Raw genomic sequence first — 19,538 nt, 5'->3', positions numbered from 1 at the left:
GGGGGGCTTTAGGGCTTCTCCAGGAGGCCGTCGGCGGCGGGGGGGGGTCCCCACGTCCTGGTAGGTGGGCTGCACCCCCCGGGAGATGTCCTCGTACATGGAGCACTCGTCCAGGTTCAGCCCCTGCGCAAATTGGGGAGGGGGGTTGGTTTGGGGGTGATGGGCGTCCCTCCCCACCCAGCCCCTTTTCGGGGGGCTCAGGGCTTTCCCCCCACAGCTCACCTCATAAAGATTTTCTTCCTCCAAGGAGATTTTCTTGGGCTGGAGGAGCTGCTCATTGGCCCAGCGCTTCTGGAAATGGGGGGAAAAAACCGTACAGGGGGTTTGGGGTCACCTGGGAGGAATTTCGGGGGATTTGGGGTGCTGGGGGTCGCCAGGGGGGAATTTAGGGGTGCCTGGAAGGGGGTTTATGGAAGGAATTGGGGCTAAAAGAAGGAATCAGGTTTGCCAGACCCGGAATTGGGGTCACCAGGACTGGGACTATGGGGCAGGGGTCATTCAGGGGTCACCAGGACTGGGATTATGGGGGCAGGGGGCACTCAGGGGTCACCAGGACTGGGACTATGGGGCAGGGGGCACTCAGGGGTCCCTGGCAGGGGGCAGTCAGGGGTCCCTAGCAGGGGGTTTATGGGGCAGGGGGCACTCAGGGGTCCCTGGCAGGGGGTTTATGGGGCAGGGGGCAGTCAGGGGTCCCTGGCAGGGGGCAGTCAGGGGTCCCTGGCAGGGGGTTTGTGGGGCAGGGGGCAGTCAGGGGTCCCTGGCAGGGGGTTTATGGGGCAGGGGGCAGTCAGGGGTCCCTGGCAGGGGGCAGTCAGGGGTCCCTGGCAGGGGGTTTATGGGGCAGGGGGCAGTCAGGGGTCCCTGGCAGGGGGTTTGTGGGGCAGGGGGCAGTCAGGGGTCCCTGGCAGGGGGTTTGTGGGGCAGGGGGCAGTCAGGGGTCCCTGGCAGGGGGCAGTCAGGGGTCCCTGGCAGGGGGGTTTATGGGGCAGGGGGGCAGTCAGGGGTCCCTGGCAGGGGGTTTATGGGGCAGGGGGCAGTCAGGGGTCCCTGGCAGGGGGTTTGTGGGGCAGGGGGCAGTCAGGGGTCCCTGGCAGGGGGTTTGTGGGGCAGGGGGCAGTCAGGGGTCCCTGGCAGGGGGCAGTCAGGGGTCCCTGGCAGGGGGTTTATGGGGCAGGGGGCAGTCAGGGGTCCCTGGCAGGGGGCAGTCAGGGGTCCCTGGCAGGGGGTTTATGGGGCAGGGGGCAGTCAGGGGTCCCTGGCAGGGGGCAGTCAGGGGTCCCTGGCAGGGGGTTTATGGGGCAGGGGGCAGTCAGGGGTCCCTGGCAGGGGGTTTGTGGGGCAGGGGGCAGTCAGGGGTCCCTGGCAGGGGGCAGTCAGGGGTCCCTGGCAGGGGGTTTGTGGGGCAGGGGGCAGTCAGGGGTCCCTGGTAGGGGATTTGTGGGGCAGGGGGCAGTCAGGGGTCCCTGGCAGGGGGTTTATGGGGCAGGGGGCAGTCAGGGGTCCCTGGCAGGGGGCAGTCAGGGGTCCCTGGCAGGGGGTTTATGGGGCAGGGGGCAGTCAGGGGTCCCTGGCAGGGGGTTTGTGGGGCAGGGGGCAGTCAGGGGTCCCTGGCAGGGGGCAGTCAGGGGTCCCTGGCAGGGGGTTTGTGGGGCAGGGGGCAGTCAGGGGTCCCTGGCAGGGGGTTTGTGGGGCAGGGGGCAGTCAGGGGTCCCTGGCAGGGGGTTGTGGCGCGGTCCCCCCGCTCACCCTGAAGAGCAGCAGCAGCCCCGGCCCCGCCGCGCAGAGCAGCAGCAGCACCCCCTGCGCCGTCAGGATCCTGTTCTTGGTGGCGTCCTGGAGCTGCAGGAAGGACGCCGGCAGGGGCTCTGCCGAGGCGGCAGCGTCAGCGCGGCCCCCCGAGCCCCCCGCGCCCCCCGGGACCCCCACTCACCCTGCACCCTGACGAAGGTGCCGCAGGACTGCGCGGCCGCGCCGCCCGCCCAGACGCGGCAGAAGTACAGCCCGCTGTGGTTGCGCTGCAGGCTCTCGAAGCTCAGCGTGGAGACCCCCGCCTCCTGCTGCACCTGCCGCCCCCCGCCCTCCGCCGGCACCTCCTGCGGCCACCGGCAGCTCCAGCCGTCCCCGCGGTACCCCCGCGGGCACACCTGCAGCCAGGTGACCTCGGCCCGGGCGCCCGGCGGCGCCTGGAAGCGGCACTCGATGCTCAGGTGGGCGCCGGGGGCTGCGGAGCGGGAGGTGGGGCCCGGCTCCACGGCCAGCGGGCCCGCCGAGCCGCAGGAGCCGCCCGGGCCCGGTTTGGTGCTCACCGACACCGCCGGGGGGCTGTCCCGGGCGGGGGGCGACGGCGAGGGGCTGGCGGAGAGGCAACTGGAACCTGCGGGGGGACGGGGGGCAGTTTCCCGGCTGGGGGGACACTGGAGACTCCACTGGGCGGGGGTCTCAGGACCCTGCAGGTGGCCCCGGGGGTGGGGGTCTCACCCTGCAGGTGGCACGGGGTCCCCCCCAGCCCCCCCAGTTTCAGTTCTCGCTGTGACAGGAAGCTCGGGGGAGTCCCAGGGGATGCGCTGGCACAGGTGGCTTGGGGGGGAAGCACCCGATGGCTTTGGGGTCCCCTAGAGACCCCCTGCCGGGTTCAGGGGCCCCCATGGTCATGGGTAACAGGCACTGGGGACCCCTGTTAGGGGTGGGCACGGCTGGGACCCCCAGACCCAAACCCTGACCCCGGAATCCTGAAGCACCCTGACCCAAAACCCGAAAGCCCAGAAATGAGATTCTCGTTCAGGGTGTGCCTTAGACCCAAACCTCAGAACCTCTAAAGCCCCTCCCCAGACCCAAACTCAAACCTTGAGACCCCCCAGACCCAAACCCCGGCACCCCAGAACCCCAAAAACCCCTCACACCCAAACTCAAACCCCAAACCCTGACACCCCAGAACTCCGAAAACCCCTCACATCCAAACTCAAACCCTGAAGCCCCCAGACCCAAACCCCAGTACCCAGCCGCCCCCCAGCGATACCTGGGAGGAGGAGGAGGAGGCAGAAGATGAGGAGGGGGCTTGGGACCCCCTGTTTTGGGGGAATCCCCCGGATCTGGGGCGCGGCCGCCATCCGCTGCGTGCGCCCGGGCCCTGCAGGAGATTCGCCCCAGTGCCCCCAGGGGAGGGAAATGGGGGCGGCCCACCCCGAAATCCCCGGGGAGCGCGGCGGGAGGGGTTAGGAGGGCTCGGCGTGGGGATATGAGTCTGGGGTCTCGGGGCTCTGGGGGGCTCTGCAATGTCACCCTTTGGGTTTGGGGTTTTCCTGGGGTCTCAGGGGTTTGGGGTGTCAGGGTTTGTGTCTGGGGGTCTCTCGGGAGTTTTTGGGTATCAGGGTTTGGGTCTGGGGGTTTCTCGGGGGTTTGGGGTGTCAGGGTTTGGGTCTGGGGGTGTCCCCATGGTCTCAGGGGTCTCAAAGTCGTGGGGGTTTTTAGCACTGGAGTGGAGGCGCGTTGGGGTGTGTCCGGGGGGGCACACCCCGTGTTTCACACCCATGGATCGGTTCCGCGGCTCACACCCATCACTCGGTTCCGGGGGTCGGTTCCGCGGGTCGGTTCCGTGGCTCACTCCCATCACTCGGTTCCGCGGGTCGGTTCCGTGGCTCACATCCATCACTCGGTTCCGCGGGTCGGTTCCGTGGGTCGGTTCCGTGTCTCACTCCCATCACTCGGTTCCGCGGGTCGGTTCCGCGGGTCGGTTCCGTGGCTCACTCCCATCACTCGGTTCCGCGGGTCGGTTCCGTGGCTCACGCCCATCACTCGGTTCCGCGGGTCGGTTCCGCGGGTCGGTTCCGTGGCTCACGCCCATCACTCGGTTCCGCGGGTCGGTTCTGTGGGTCGGTTCCGTGGCTCACGCCCATCACTCGGTTCCGCGGGTCGGTTCTGTGGGTCGGTTCCGTGTCTCACTCCCATCACTCGGTTCCGCGGGTCGGTTCCGCGGGTCGGTTCCGTGGCTCACTCCCATCACTCGGTTCCGCGGGTCGGTTCCGTGGCTCACGCCCATCACTCGGTTCCGGGGGTCGGTTCTGTGGGTCGGTTCCGTGGCTCACTCCCATCACTCGGTTCCGCGGGTCGGTTCCGTGGCTCACGCCCATCACTCGGTTCCGGGGGTCGGTTCCTGCCGCAGCTCCGCGCTCCGTGCCCGCCCGGGAACGCCTTTTCCCGTTTCCCGTTTCCCGTTTCCCGTTTCCCGTTTCCCTTTTCCCGCCCCAAAACACGGCCCGGCCCCCGCCCCCTTTGGGCCCCGCCCCCTTTGGGCCCCGCCCCTCCTTGGCCCCCCCCATTTCCTGGAGCGTTTCTCAGCGCGGAAACAGGTACGGGGCGCGGGGGGGGGTCGGGGGGGTTTCCGAGCCATCCCAAACTGCCCCCGACCCCCCCGCAGCGCCCCCGTAGCTCCCTGAACCCCCTCCCCAATTCCCAGGAGTGCCTCCCCGTCCCAAAGCGGATTTTCGGGGGGTCCGCCCTGGCCCCCGCCGCCCCGCCCCGTTCTCAATGGGGCCCTTTGTGCGGCACCGCAGCCGCCGCCCCCTCCCCAAAACCGCGGCGGGGGGGCGGGGGGACCTCTGGGACCCTCCCCAAATCCTGAGACCCCTCCAAACTGCTCACAGGAGGGGCCCCCCCGTGGAGGATGGAGCCGGAGGAGGGGTTTAACGGGGTGAGCGGAGACCCCCCCGCGATGCCGCGGTCATGGGAGAGGTCCCGGGGGTCGGGGGGCCTTGGGGACCCCGCGGTTTTGGGGGGCTCAGGGGTGCGGGGTTTTAGAATCCCGCGGGTCCCAAAATCAGGAGTTCCGGGGGTCTCGGGGTGTTCTGAGGGTCTGGGGATTTCTGGCATCCTGGATTCTCGGGGTCCCAGGGGTCTGGGGAACCCTGAGTGTGGGGAGGGTGTCGGGACTGAGGGGGTCCTGGGGGGCTCAGGGGTGTTGGGGTCTCTGGGGGGCTCAGGGGTGCTGGGGGGCTCAGGGCTGCCGGGGTCTCTGGGCGTCCTGGGGGGCTCAGGGCTGTTGGGGTCTCTGGGGGTCTCGGTGAGTCTGGGGTCTCCCCAGCGCCCCAAATCCCGCCCCCAGCCCCCCGCGGCGGGTGCCCGCGGCCCCGCGGCCGCTGCCATCATCGGCGCCGAGGACGAGGACTTCGAGAACGAAATCGAGCCCGTGAGTGGGGCCGGGGTCCCTGGGGCAGCCCCCCGCCCCCAAGAACGCTGAGCCCCGTGCGCCCCCGCGCCCAACGCTGCCCCCCGCCCCAAATGCAGACCCCCGAGGAGCAGAGCAGCCAGTTCCAGAGCCTGGAGCTGCTGCGGCAGTACCCGCTGTCCCTCATGGCCTTCCTGCAGCACGTCGTGCTCCAGTTCGACTCCTGCCCCGTGGTGAGATGGGGAGGGGGCTCCCGAGGCCCCCGGGACCCCCAAAATCGGCGGGTGGGGAGCTGAGGGTGGCGTTTCCCCGGGGGCTGCCCGGGAGTAACCTCTGTCTCTGTTCCCCCCTCCCGCCGGCAGGGCTGGAGCCGAGGTAAAACAGGGGAGGTGGTTGTTTTGGGGGGCCGGGGGGGATTGGATTTTTTTGGGGGAGCCGGAGGGGGTTGGATTTTCGGGGGGGTCACCCCATTTCCCCCTCCCAGCTGTGCTACCTGCACGTGGACATGTTGCGGAGGATGAACCCCAAGGAGAGCAGGAAGCAGTTCCTCGAGTTCTGCCACCTCTTCCTGGACAAGGCGGGGGTGAGAGACCCCCGGAACGGTCCCCGAGATCCCGGACCCCTCCCCGAAATCCTGAAACCCCTTCCCCGAAATCCTGAAAGCCCTTCCCCGAAATCCTGACCCCCTCCTCTCTGACAGCTGCTGCGGGTGCCCATCCCACACCACGTCCAGTTTGAACTGGGTGAGTGACAGCCGGGGGATGGTGAGACCCTCACCCCTCCCACGACCCCCGCCTCTTTTTGGGGGCCCCCCAGCCCTCCCCCGCCCCCAGCCCTCCCGGAAGCGCTGCCGGAAGCGCGGCCGGGCCGGGAACGCCCCGAGCCCCCAGCGGGGGGAGGCTCTGGGGACCCCCGAACCGCAGCGGGGGGGCTGCTGACCGGGCGGGGGTCTCGGTGCCCAATGGGGAGGGGTCTCACGCCCCCCAGAGCGGACCCGGCCGGAGCTGCTGCCCGAGGAGACCCAGCGGCGCTTCCTGCAGGACATCCAGCGCTTCCAGGAGCCCGAGATCGGCCGGCAGCTGGAGGACTTCAGGTGACTGGGGGGCGACCGGGGGGGGGGGGTCGGGGGTGATTCGGGGCGGGGGTCCCATGGCTCGGTGCCCCCAGGTCCAAGCGGCTGATGGGGATGACCCCGGGCGAGCAGGAGCTGGCGGAGCTGGAGCTGAGCCGCGCCCGGGACCCCGCGGGCAGCGCGGGCCGCGAGCGGCAGCTGGCGGAGCAACTGCTGGCGCGGCTGGAGGAGATGCAGTGAGCGGGGACCCCGAGACCGGGGGGACCCCGAGACCGGGGGGGACCCCGAGACCAGGGGGGGACCCCGAGACCGGGGGGGGGACCCCGAGACCGGGGGGGGACCCCGAAACCGGGGGGGACCCCGAGACCGGGGGGACCCCGAGACCGGGGGGGGGACCCCGAGACCGGGGGGGGACCCCGAGACCGGGGGGACCCCGAGACCAGGGGGGGGACCCCGAGACCGGGGGGACCCCGAGACCGGGGGGGGACTCCGAGACCGGGGGGGGACCCCGAGACCGGGGGGGGGACCCCGAGACCGGGGGGGGACCCCGAACCCGCGGGGGGGGGACCCCGAGACCGGGGGGGGGGACCCCGAGACCAGGGGGGGACCCCGAGACCGGGGGGGGACCCCGAACCCGCGGGGGACCCCGAGACCGGGGGGGACCCCGAGACCGGGGGGGGACCCCGAGACCGGGGGGGACCCCGAGACCGGGGGGGGACCACGAACACTCGGGGGGACCCCGAACACACCGGGGACCCTGCGGGGGGGACCACGAAACCAGAGGGGACACCAAAACCCAGAGGGAACCCACCGGGGATAACCCCAAACACAGCGAGGATCACCCCGAACCCACCGGGAATCCCAAAACCCATCGGGGACACCCCAAAACCCATCGGGGACACACCGAACCCACCGGGGACACCCCAAACTCACCGGGAACCCACGGGGAACCCCAAAACCCGCCGCGATCCCCTCGCGGTGTTGAGATCCCGCTGGAACCCCTGGGGCGCCTTCCCCGACACTGGGGACTCCTCCCTGACCACCCCAAAACCCTGGGACCGCCCCCAAATCCCTGGGACCGCCCCAAATCCCTGGGACCACCCCCAAATCCCTGGGACCGCCCCCAAATCCCTGGGACCGCCCCCAAATCCCTGGGACCGCCCCAAAACCCTGGGACCGCCCCCAAATCCCTGGGACCGCCCCAAATCCCTGGGACCACCCCCAAATCCCTGGGACCGCCCCCAAATCCCTGGGACCGCCCCAAATCCCTGGGACCACCCCCAAATCCCTGGGACCGCCCCCAAATCCCTGGGACCGCCCCAAATCCCTGGGACCGCCCCAAAACCCTGGGACCGGATTTGGGGGTCTCTGGGGGGATTTGGGGGTCTCTGGGCTGTTTTTGGGGCTCACCTCCTCTCTCTCCTCAGCCTCACCATCTCTTCTGACGAGGAGAAAAGGTGAGGGGGGGTCCCTGGGGAGTTCCTGGTGGGGGGCTGGGAATGCCCGAGGGGGGCCAGGGGGGTTTTGGGGACCCCCCAGACTCACCCTTTCCCCCCCCAGCTCTGTCATCTTCGGCGCCATCGTGGCCTACATGAGATTCCTGGGGGTCCGGGGCAGGGGGGGCGAGGGCAAGAAACAGAAATCCCACTTCTTCCGGAAAAAGGTGAGACCCCAGACCCAAATACACCTGAGCCCCCAGCCCCCCTGACCCTGCTGACCCCCCTGTCCTGCAGGTCTCCGGGAAGGAGCCCCCCACCCCCGCCAAGGCCCGCAGGGGCTTCATCCTGCCCGGGGCGGGGCTGTGGGGCCGCGACCCCCACGGTGAGTACAGAGACCCCTCCCCAAACCCGAGAGACCCTCCCCAGACCCTGAGAGACCCCTCCCCAAACCCGAGAGACCCTCCCCAGACCCTGAGAGACCCTCCCCAAACCCTGAGAGACCCTCCCCAGACCCTGAGAGACCCCTCCCCAAACCCGAGAGACCCTCCCCAAACCTGAGAGACCCCTCCCCAAACCCGAGAGACCCTCCCCAAACCCGAGAGACCCTCCCCAAACCCTGAGAGACCCTCCCCAGACCCTGAGAGACCCCTCCCCAAACCCTGAGAGACCCCTCCCCAAGCCCTGAGAGACCCGTCCCCAAACCCTGAGAGACCCTCTCCAAATCCTGCAGGGGGGGAAACCCCTCCCCAGTCCCCTGCAGGACCCCCCGGGCCCCTTGTCGACCCCCCCCCACCCCTCAGGCGCCCCCTCCCCACCTTTTGTTCCGCAGGTGCAGAGTTGAGGCAAAGCAAAGGGCCCGAGGGCGAAGGTACCCCCAGACCCCTCCCCAAATACCACCCCCGGACCCCTCCCCAAATACCACCCCCAGCTTGGGACCCCTCCCCAAATACCATCCCCCAGCCTGGGACCCCTCCCCATTTATATCCTGGGACCCCTCCCCATTTATATCCTGGGACCCCTCCCCATTTACTCCCCCCACCCATTGGACCCGCCCATTATCCCCCCCAGCCCCCTTTCCAAACCCGGGGGTCCCCGATTTTCGGGGAAGGGGATGTTGGGGGGGGTCACTCAGGACCCCCCAGAGATTTTGGGGGATCTGGGGGTGCCCCCCTGACCGCCCCTCCCCCCCAGCCGAGAAGCCCCCTCCCCCCGAGCGGAGGGGCCCGCGGGGGGCCGAGCGCAGTGAGGGGGGGGCTCCCCGCGCCCCCCGGGCTGGGGGAGGGGCAGCAGCGCCCCCCGACATCCCCCCCGGCCCGGGGACCCCCGTGCCCCCCCCGGGCGGGGACGGCGCCGAGCCTGAGCCAGGTGAGGGGGGGTTAATTTGGGGAGGGGAGTGGGGAGGGGGCTTGTGCTGCATCTCCTGACCCCAACCCCCCCCCCCTGCAGGGACAGACCCCCCGGGACCCCCGGAATTGGGGGAGCCCCCCCCGGAGCCCCCCCCCGGGGAGCAGCACGCGCTGGAGGAGGGGGCTGAGAGTGACAGGTGGGTGAGACCCCCCCCCCAATTTAGGGTTGTGTTAATCCCCCAGACCCAAACTCTGCCCCCTCAAACCCCCGCCTAATTAACCTCCCCAAATTACCCCCCCAAATTAACTCCCCCCTCCCCAAATTAACCCTGCACCCATTCACCCCTCCCTGCATGATTTTGGGACCCCTCCCCAAATTAACCCTGCACCCATTCACCCCTCCCTGCATGATTTTGGGACCCCTCCCCAAATTAACCCTGCACCCGTCCACCCCTCCCTGCATGATTTTGGGACCCCTCCCCAAATTCATTCTCTCCCCAGACGCCGCCTCAGGTTGGTGACCCCCCCTTGCATGACCCGGGGGGGGGCTGGGCGCTGCCCCCACCCCAAATTCACCAGCTAAGTACTGCCTCCCCCTTGCACGGAGCCCCTTCCCCAAAAATCACTGACCCCCCCTCTCTGCATGCCCCCCCCCCCCATTCCGTGTCCGTCCTTGTCCCGTCCGTGCACCCCCCCCCCCTTTTTTTGGCTTTTTTGGGCTCCCCCCCCCCCCCCCAGGATTTTGGGGCGCTCCGAGAGCCTGCGGGGCCCCGAGCGACGCCGCTCCCAAAAAATGGGCGGGGGGCGCCTGGCTCCGCCCCCAGCCCGCTCCCGCAGCAACGCCGACCTGCAGGGACCCCCCCCCACGTAGGTCTGGGGGTTAAAAAGGGTCGGGATCGGGGTTAGAAGCCCCAAAAACGGTGAAAAACATCAGAAATGGGTAAAAACCCTGCAGGGACCCCCCCGCGTGGGTCTGGGGGGACAGCCCCCTCCCCATTTGGGGATGGAGGGGTTAAAAAAGGGGTCGGGATCGGGGTTAGAAACGCCAGAATTGGGTAAAACCCCCGGAAATGGATAAAACCCCCCTCCCCAGTTTGGGATTTTGGGGGCGTTTCCCCGGGTTGGTTTAGGGCAGGGGGTCTCCCGCACGAAGCCCTGTGTGCTCTGGGGCGGGGTCCGTGCCCAGGCCCCCTCCCCACGCCGCCGCCGTCCCGGCAGCCCCGATCCCGCCGAGCCCCCGCCCCCGGTGCCGCGGGAGGAGCCGCGCCCCGAGCCCGAGCTGGAGCAGGAGCCGCCGGCCTGGCGGGAGCTGGCCAGCCCCGGGGCGCTGCGGGGGCTGCCCCAGCGCGAGGTGCGGCGCCAGGAGGTCATCAACGGTGAGGGGAGCCCCAAAACACCCCCCAAAACCAGCCAAAACCAGCCCAAAAACACCCCGAACGGCCCCGACCCAATACACCCCAAACAGCCCCAAAACACCCAACCGTGTTACCCCAGCGCGAGGTGCGGCGCCAGGAGGTCATACGGTGAGGGGAGCCCCAAAACACCCCCCAAAAACAGCCAAAAACATCCCAAAACCAGCCCCAAAACACCCCAAACGGCCCCGACCCAGTACACCCCAAAACACCCCAAAATACCCCGAACGGCCCCGACCCAATACACCCCAAACAGCCCCAAAACACCCAACCGTGTTACCCCAGCGCGAGGTGCGGCGCCAGGAGGTCATCAACGGTGAGGGGAGCCCCAAAAACAGCCTGAAACACCCCAAAAACACCCCAAAATCAGCCCCGAAACAGCGCCAGAACAGCCCAAAACCAGCCCGAACAGCCCCGACCCAAAACACCCCAAAAACCCAACTGTGTTACCCCCGAGTGAGCAGCCAGGGAGGGAACCCCAAAACCGACTCTGTGCCCCCCAAACCCTCCAGGACCCCCCAGAGCTGCTGGACCTTCCTGATTCTCCCCCAAAATCCCTCTGAGGCACCCCCAGAACCCCTCAGGACCCCCCAGGATCCCCCCAAACGCCCCCAATCCCATTTTCCAGAGCTGTTCCTGACGAAGCATGCCCACGTGCGCATGCTGCGCGTGCTGCTGGGGCTGCCTGTACCCCCCAGACCCCACTGGGGACCCCCCCAGGACCCCCCAGGATCCCCCAGGCCCCCCCAAACGCCCCCAATCCCATTTTCCAGAGCTGTTCCTGACGGAGCACGCCCACGTGCGCATGCTGCGCGTGCTGCTCGAGCTCTTCTACCAGCCCATGCTGCGCGAGGGGTTCTTCGACGAGCACGAGCTCTCCAACATCTTCCCCAGCCTCGAGGACCTGGTGGAAGTGCACAGTGAGGCCCGGGCAGGGGTCTGGGGGGAGCTGGGGGGCTTTGAGGAGGGTCCAAGCCCCCTGTCCTGTCCCAGCCGTGTTCCTCGACAGCCTCAAGAGGCGGCGGGAGGAGAGCGGCTTCATCATCGGCGAGATCGGGGACGTGCTGCTGGCCAGGGTGGGGCTGGGGGCTCTGGGGGGGTCCTGGGGGGCTCTGGGGGGCTCTGGGGTCTGTCATTGCTGAGACTGGGGATGTGCTGCTGGCCAGGGTGGGGCTGGGGGCTCTGGGGGCTCTGGGGGGTCCTGGGGGGCTCTGGGGTCTGTCATGTGTGAGATCGGGGACGTCTGCTGGCCAGGGTGGGGCTGGGGTCCTGGGGGGTCCTGCGGGGGTCCTGGGGGGCTCTGGGGTCTGTCATTGCTGAGATTGGGGACGTGTTGCTGGCCAGGGTGGGGCTGGGGTCTCTGGGGATCATGGGGAGCAAAGGGGGGGATCCCTGGAGGGGTCCTGGGGGTCTCACCCGTGTCCTGGGGGTCTCACCTCTATCCTGGGGGTCTCACCTCTATCCTGGGTGTCTCACCTCTATCCTGGGGGTCTCACCCGTGTCCTGGGGGTCTCACCCATGTCCTGGGGGTCTCACCTGCCCCCTGTGCCCCCGCCCCAGTTTGAGGGCACCGAGGGCAGCTGGTTCCAGAAGATCTCGGCGCGGTTCTGCAGCCGCCAGAGCTTCGCCCTGGAGCAGCTCAAGGCCAAGCTGAGGAAGGACACGCGGTTCAGCCAGTTCATACAGGTGCCTGAAACAGCCCAAAACACCCAAAACAGCCCCAAAATACCCCAAAACAAACAGCCCGGTCCCCCGTGTGCCCCCAGGAGGCCGAGAGCCGCCCCCGCTGCCGGCGGCTGCAGCTCAAGGACATCATCCCCACCGAGATGCAGCGGCTGACCAAGTACCCCCTGCTGCTGCAGAGCGTCACCAAGTGCACAGGTGAGAGCACAGCACACCTGGGCACGCGAGAAACACACCAAAAACACACCTGGGGCACCAAAAACACAGCTGGGATTGGGGCTCGGTGTCACCAAGTACCCCCTGCTGCTGCAGAGCGTCACCAAGTGCACAGGTGAGAGCACAGCACACCTGGGCACCAAAACATACACCTGGGCACATGAAAAACCACACCAAAAACACACCTGGGCACACGAAAAACATGAAAATTTTGGGGGCTCATTGGGGTGATTTTGGGCTGGTTTTGAGGCTCGTTTGGGCCAGTTTTGGGGCTCGTTTGGGCTGGTTTTGGGGCTGGTTTTGGGGCTCGTTTGTGCCGGTTTTGGGCTCGTTTGTGCCGGTTTGGGGTTGGTTTTGGGCTCGTTTGTGCCGGTTTTGGGCTCGTTTGTGCCGGTTTGGGGCTGGTTTTGGGCTCGTTTGTGCCGGTTTTGGGGCTCGTTTGTGCCTGGTTTGGGGTTGGTTTTGGGGCTCGTTTGTGCCGGTTTGGGGCTGGTTTTGGGCTCGTTTGTGCCGGTTTTGGGGCTCGTTTGTGCCGGTTTGGGGCTGGTTTTGGGCTCGTTTGTGCCGGTTTTGGGGCTCGTTTGTGCTGGTTTGGGGCTGGTTTTGGGCTCGTTTGTGCCGGTTTTCGGGCTCGTTTGTGCCGGTTTTGGGGCTGGTTTTGGGGCTCGTTTGTGCCAGTTTTGGGGCTGGTTTTGTGCCGGTTTTGTGCCGGTTTTGGGGCTGGTTTTGGGGCTCGTTTGTGCCGGTTTTGGGGCTGGTTTTGTGCCGGTTTTGGGGCTGGTTTTGGGGCTCGTTTGTGCCGGTTTTGGGGCTGGTTTTGTGCCGGTTTTGTGCCGGTTTTGGGGCTGGTTTTGGGGCTCGTTTGTGCCGGTTTTGGGGCTGGTTTGGGGCTGGTTTTGTGCCGGTTTTGTGCCGGTTTGGGCTGGCTCTGAGCCCCGTCCCGCAGAGGCGGCGGCCGAGCGCGCGCGGGTGGAGCAGGCGGCCGAGTGCTGCCGCCAGATCCTCAACCACGTCAACCAGGAGGTCCGGGACATGGAGAACCTCATGGTAGGGACCCAAAATCCCCCAAAGTAAAATCCCAAAATCCCCAAATCCCCCAGTTCTGCTTCCCTGCAACGCCCCCTCTTCGCCTGCAGGGGGCGCCAGCGCCTCACGCATCCCCAAACCCTCCCGGACCCCAAAATCATCCCCCAGAGACCCCCCAGACCTGCCCCCTGTTCCCCACAAACCCTTTGGGACCCTCAGGACCCCCCCAGGACCCCCCATATTGCCCACACAGCCGGGGCTGACGCCCCCTCCTCACCCGCAGAGGGTGCCAAATCCCCCCCGGGATCCCCAAATTCTCCCCCAAAATCCCAAAATTCCACTGTCCCCCCCCGGGTCTCCCAACCCCCTTGGGACCCCCGGGGTGCCCCCAGCCCCCCCAGTGCCCCCGTGCCCCCGCAGAAGCTCAAGGATTACCAGCGGCGCCTGGACCTCTCCGGCCTGAAGCAGAGCACGGACCCGCTGCTCAGCGAGTTCAAGGTGAGGGGGGGCCCGGGACCCCCGAGGGCGCTGGGGGTCCTGCCCCAATTCACCCCGAGCCCCCTGAGCCTCCCCAAATCCCCCCTGAGCCCCCAGATCCTCCTGAGCCCTCAGAATCCTCCCCAAATCCCCCCTGAGCTCCCAGATCCCGACTCTGACAGCCCGAAATTCCCCCCAAATCCTCTGCAATTCTCCCCATATCCCCCCCAAATTGCCTCCAAATTCCATCCCCAAAACCCCTGAAATCCCCCAAAAAAACCCCAAATCCCAGAGCACGGACATCACCAAACTCACCCCCCCAAAATCCCCCAAATCCCCCAAATCCCCCAACCCCAGAACACGGACATCACCAAGCGCACCCCCCCAAAATCCCCCAAAATCCCCAAAATCCTCCAACCCCAGAACACGGACATCACCAAACTCACCCCCCCAAAATCCCCCAAATCCCCCAACCCAGAACACGGACATCACCAAACTCACCCCTCCAAAACCCCCCAAAATCCTCCAACCCAGAACACGGACATCACCAAACTCATCCCCCCAAAATCCCCCAAAATCCCCCAAAATCCCCCAACCCAGAACACGGACATCACCAAACTCACCCCCCCAAAATCCCCCAAAATCCCCAAAATCCTCCAACCCCAGAACACGGACATCACCAAACTCACCCCCCAAAATCCCCCCAAAATCCCCCAACCCAGAACACGGACATCACCAAACTCACCCCCCCAAAATCCCCCAAAATCCCCCAACCCAGAACACGGAAATCACCAAACTCACCCCCCCAAAATCCCCCAAAATCCCCCAAAATCCCCCAACCCAGAACACGGACATCACCAAACTCACCCCCCCAAAATCCCCCAAATCCCCCAACCCAGAACACGGACATCACCAAACTCACCCCCCAAAATCCCCCAAAATCCCCCAATCCAGAACACGGACATCACCAAACTCACCCCCCCAAAACCCCCCAAAATCCCCCAATCCAGAACACGGACATCACCAAACTCACCCCCCCAAAATCTCCCAAATCCCCCAACCCAGAACACGGACATCACCAAACTCACCCCCCCAAAACCCCCCAAAATCCCCCAACCCAGAACACGGACATCACCAAACTCACCCCCTCAAAATCCCCCAAAATCCCCCAACCCAGAACACGGACATCACCAAACTCACCCCCCCAAAATCCCCCAAATCCCCCAACCCAGAACACGGACATCACCAAGCGCACCCTGGTGCACGAGGGGCCGCTCACCTGGCGCGTCACCCGCGACAAGGCTGTGGGTGAGCAAACCTGCGGGTCCCCAAAATCCCGGGGGGTCCCCAAAACCCAGGGAGGGTCTCCCAAACCCCAGGGGGGTGAGCAGATTTTGGGGGGTGAGTGAGTGGATTTTGGGGGGATTTCAGGGCGATTTTGGGGGGCTTTTGGGGCTCCCCCAAACCTCACAGTTCCTTTGAGCCCCCTAGGGACCCACTTGGATTTTGGGGGGGATATCAGGGGGATTTTGGGTGGGATTTTTGGGGTATTTCGGGGGTATTTTGTCGGCCCGTTCCCCCGTTCCCCTGACCCGCCCAGCGTGGGGAGATTTTGGGGGGATTTTGGGGGATGTCATGGGTATTTTGGTTTGGATTTTGTGGGTATTTTGGGGGTATTCTGTTCCCCCCTGACCCGCCCGCTGTGGGGTGATTTTGGGTGGGATTTTGTGGGTATTTTGGGTGGGATTTCATGGGGGTATTTTGTGGGTATTTTGGGGTATTTTGTCCCCCCTGACCCGCCTGCAGTGGGGTGATTTTCGGTGGGATTTTGTGGGTATTTTGGGTGGGATTTCATGGGTATTTTGGTTTGGGTTTTGTGGGTATTTTGGGGTATTTTGTCCCCCCTGACCCGCCCGCCCCGGGCGTGGCCGTGGCTGCAGAGGTGCAGGTGCTGCTGCTGGACGATCTGCTGGTGCTGCTGCAGCGGCAGGAGGAGCGGCTGGTGCCGCGCTGCCACAGCCGCGCGCTGGGCGCCGGCACCGACGGGCGCCGCCTGCTGAGCCCGGTCATCGGGCTGAGATCTGCCATGACCCGGGAGGTGGCCACAGGTACAGGGGCTAGGGGCTGAGATTGGGGGGCCAGGGGCTGAGATTGGGGGGCCAGGGGTTGATAGTGGGGGGCACAGCAGCTGCTGAGCCCGGTGATCGGGCTGAGATCTGCCATGACCCGGGAGGTGGCTACAGGTGAGACTGGGGGGGCTAGGGGCTGAGATTGGGGGGCACAGAGTGAGATTGGGGGGCACAGAGTGAGATTGGGGGGCTGCAGGTAAGACTGGGGGGCTGCAGGTGAGACTGGGGGGCTAGGGGCTGTGAGATTGGGGGGCACAGAGTGAGACTGGGGGGCACAGAGTGAGATTGGGGGGCACAGAGTGAGACTGGGGGGCACAGAGTGAGACTGGGGGGCTGCAGGTGAGACTGGGGGGCTGCAGGTGAGACTGGGGGGCTAGGGGCTGTGAGATTGGGGGGCACAGAGTGAGATTGGGGGGCTGCAGGTGAGATTGGGGGGCACAGAGTGAGATTGGGGGGCACAGAGTGAGATTGAGGGGCACAGAGTGAGATTGGGGGGCTGCAGGTGAGACTGGGGGGCTAGGGGCTGTGAGATTGCGGGGCACAGAGGCTGCTGAGGTTTTGGAGTATTTTGGGGCTGATTTTGTGGCTGGTTTTGGGGTGATTTTGGGGATGGTTTTGGGCTGGTTTTGGAGTATTTTGGGCTGATTTTTGGGCTGATTTTGGGATATTTTTGCGCTGGTTTTGGGGTATTTTGGGCTGATCTTGGGGTGATTCTGGGGCTGATTTCAGGGCTGATCTTGAAGGTATTTTGGTGCTGGTTTTGGGGGGATTTTGGGGGCCGGGCTCACTCTGCTCTGCCCCAGGCTCAGTTCTGGGGGTCCCGGGCTGTTTTTTTGGGGGGAGCCGTCCCGGGGACCCCCCTGAGCCCCCCAATTTCCCCTCCCCCAGACCACAAGGCGTTCTACGTGATCGTCAGCTGGGAGAACGGAGCGCAGATCTACGAGCTGGTGGCGCCGAGCGTGGCGGACAGGAAAACGTGGGGAGGGGCTGGGGGGCGGGGGCGGGGCTGGGGGAGGGGCTGGGGAGGGGCTGGGGGCTGGGGAGGGGTTTGAGGAGGGGTTTGGGGGGCGGGGGAGGGGTTTGAGGAGGGGTTTGGGGGGCGGGGGAGGGGTTTGGGGAGGGGTTTGGGGGGCGGGGGAGGGGTTTGAGGAGGGGTTTGGGGGCGGGGGAGGGGTTTGAGGAGGGGTTTGGGGGTCCTGGCAGGAGGGTCGGGGGTCCCTGGAGGGGTTAGGGGGATTTGGGACGTGCTGTGGTTTTTTGGGGGGGTCCTGGAGGGGGTTTTGGGGAATTTGGGGGTCCTGGAGGGGGTTTGGGGGGTTTCAGGGAGTGCTGTGTTTATGGGGGTCCCTGCAGGGTTTTTTTGGGGGAGATTTTGGGGATTTTTTGGGGGGATTTTGGGAGTCGGGTTGTGCTGTGTTTATAGGGGGTCCTGGGGGTGTTTTTTGGGGTCCCTGACCCCCCCGTGCCCCCCAGCTGGTGCAGCATCATCAGTGACACCGCGGGGTCCCTGAAGCTGCCGGGGGCGCAGCGGGGGAAGGCGGCGAGGGCGGGGGGGGGGCCGGGCCCCCAGCCCCCCCTGGAGTGAGTACAGACCCCAAAAACAACCCCAAAAAACCCCAAAACACACCCAGAGACCCCCGGACCCCCTGGAGTGAGTACAGACCCCAAAAACAACCCCAAAAAACCCAAAAACACACCCAGAGACCCCAGCCCCCCCTGGAGTGAGTACAGACCCCAAAAACAACCCCAAAAACACACCCAGAGACCCCAGCTCCCCCTGGAGTGAGTACAGACCCCAAAAACAACCCCAAAAAACCCAAAAACACACCCAGAGACCCCAGCCCCCCCTGGAGTGAGTACAGACCCCAAAACTAACCCCAAAAAACCCCAAAAACACACCCAGAGACCCCAGCCCCCCCTGGAGTGAGTACAGACCCCAAAAACAACCCCAAAAAAACCCCAAAACACACCCAGAGACCCCAGCCCCCCCTGGAGTGAGTACAGACCCCAAAAACAACCCCAAAAACACACCCAGAGACCCCAGCCCCTCCTGGAGTGAGTACAGACCCCAAAAACAACCCCAAAAAAAACCCCAAAACACACACAGAGACCCCAGCCCCCCCTGGAGTGAGTACAGACCCCAAAAACAACCCCAAAAAAACCCAAAAACACACCCAGAGACCCCAGCCCCCCCTGGAGTGAGTACAGACCCCAAAAACAACCCCAAAAAAACCAAAAACACACCCAGAGACCCCAGCCCCCCCTGGAGTGAGTACAGACCCCAAAAACAACCCCAAAAAAACCCAAAACACACCCAGAGACCCCAGACCCCACCCACACCCCCAAAATCCCCCCGCAGCCCCCCCGGGGGGATTTGGGGGGATTTTGGGGTCTGACCCTCCCCCTCCCCCCGCAGTTACCGAGACCCCTCCGAAAATGGGGGAGGGGCCCTGAAGGAGCCGCTGCCCCTGGACGGTGAGGGGGGGGCTGGGGGGATTTTGGGGGGGCTGGGGGGATTTTGGGGTGGTTTGGGAGGGGATTTTGGGGGTCTTGGGGAGGTGTTGGGAGAGATTTGGGGTGTCCCGGGGGGATTTTGGGGTTCCTGGATGGTTTTTTTGGGGTTCCTGGTGGTTTTGGGGTGCCCTGTGTGTTTTTGGGGCTGTTTTGGGGTGCCCTGTGTGTTTTTTGGGGTGTTTTGGGGGTTCCTGGGTGTGTTTTGGGGTATTTTGGGGTGCCCTGTGTGTTTTTTGGGGTGTGTTGGGGGTTCCTGGGTGTGTTTTTTGGGCTGTTTTGGGGTGCCCTGTATGTTTTGGGGTATTTTGGGGTGCCCTGTGTGGTTTTTTTTGGGTGTTTTGGGGGTTCCTGGGTGTGTTTTTGGGGCTGGTTTGGGCTGTTTTGGGGTGCCCTGTCCCGGTGTTTGGGGTATTTTGGGGTGCCCTGTGTGTTTTTGGGGTGTTTTGGGGGTTCCTGGGTGTGTTTTTGGGGCTGTTTTGGGGTGCCCTGTGTGTTTTGGGGTATTTTGGGGTGCCCTGTGTGTTTTTGGGGTGTTTTGGGGGTTCCTGGGTGTGTTTTGGGGTATTTTGGGGTGCCCTGTGTGTTTTGGGGTATTTTGGGGTGCCCTGTGTGTTTTTGGGGTGCTCCGGTGTTTTTTGGGGTCTCACCCTGCCCCCCCAGAGCGGGACAAGGACGGGGCCGTGGAGGGCACCGAGTTTGGGGGGGGCCCCCCCGAGAAGAGCGAGGCCGAGCGGGGGGGGGCGGGGGGCGCTGGGGGGGCTCCCCCCTCCCCCCGAGGGGGCGGGGCTGGCGGCGGCTGCCCTGCAGAGAGGTGAGACCCCCGAGATCCCCCCAAAAACCTTCCCCGGACCCCCCCCCCGATCCCCCCTAACCCCCCCATTCTCCCCCCCCAGTTTCGGCGCTGCGGCGGCTCCTGGCCCCGCCCCTCCCCCCCGAGCCGGATTTGGGGGGGGGTCCCGGCCCCGCCCCCCCCGAGCAGGAGCAGAGACCCCCGGGGGACGGGGCCGAGAGCGACGGGGGGGCCGCAGGTGGGGGGGGGGGCAAATTGGGGAGGGGGGAGATG

General features: G+C 65.9%; 2 protein-coding genes across 2 annotated transcripts; one reads left to right on the top strand and one right to left on the bottom strand.

The window, feature by feature from the left end:
* Window positions 1–8: 8 nt before the first annotated feature.
* Window positions 9–3,185, bottom strand: CD79A (CD79a molecule; the record flags this gene model as incomplete). The annotated part of the gene is given in 6 exon segments (XM_079332997.1): window positions 9–44; window positions 46–123; window positions 223–291; window positions 1,747–1,865; window positions 1,931–2,374; window positions 3,017–3,185. Coding segments are annotated over 6 exon segments (837 nt in total). The 5' UTR covers window positions 3,108–3,185.
* A 1,115-nt stretch (window positions 3,186–4,300) lies between these two features.
* Window positions 4,301–19,206, top strand: ARHGEF1 (Rho guanine nucleotide exchange factor 1; the record flags this gene model as incomplete). The annotated part of the gene is made up of 29 exons (XM_079332995.1): window positions 4,301–4,346; window positions 4,641–4,687; window positions 5,099–5,182; window positions 5,281–5,394; window positions 5,646–5,744; window positions 5,862–5,904; window positions 6,149–6,254; window positions 6,329–6,469; window positions 7,661–7,690; window positions 7,794–7,896; window positions 7,967–8,054; window positions 8,502–8,540; window positions 8,864–9,037; window positions 9,119–9,215; window positions 9,520–9,531; window positions 9,757–9,885; window positions 10,237–10,394; window positions 11,204–11,350; window positions 11,424–11,506; window positions 11,991–12,116; window positions 12,197–12,311; window positions 13,276–13,376; window positions 13,776–13,853; window positions 15,065–15,140; window positions 15,773–15,940; window positions 16,850–16,937; window positions 17,435–17,542; window positions 18,378–18,436; window positions 19,136–19,206. Coding segments are annotated over exons 2-29 (2,664 nt in total), but the record flags the coding sequence as incomplete, so codon positions are not given.
* Between the last annotated feature and the right edge of the window lie 332 nt (window positions 19,207–19,538).

The sequence above is a fragment of the Erithacus rubecula genome (genome assembly GCF_903797595.1).
Source record: "Erithacus rubecula genome assembly, contig: scaffold_669_arrow_ctg1, whole genome shotgun sequence".
NCBI lineage: Eukaryota > Metazoa > Chordata > Aves > Passeriformes > Muscicapidae > Erithacus > Erithacus rubecula.
The sequence above is the reverse complement of the archived record's forward strand: the minus strand, read 5'-3'. Positions and strand labels throughout refer to the sequence as shown.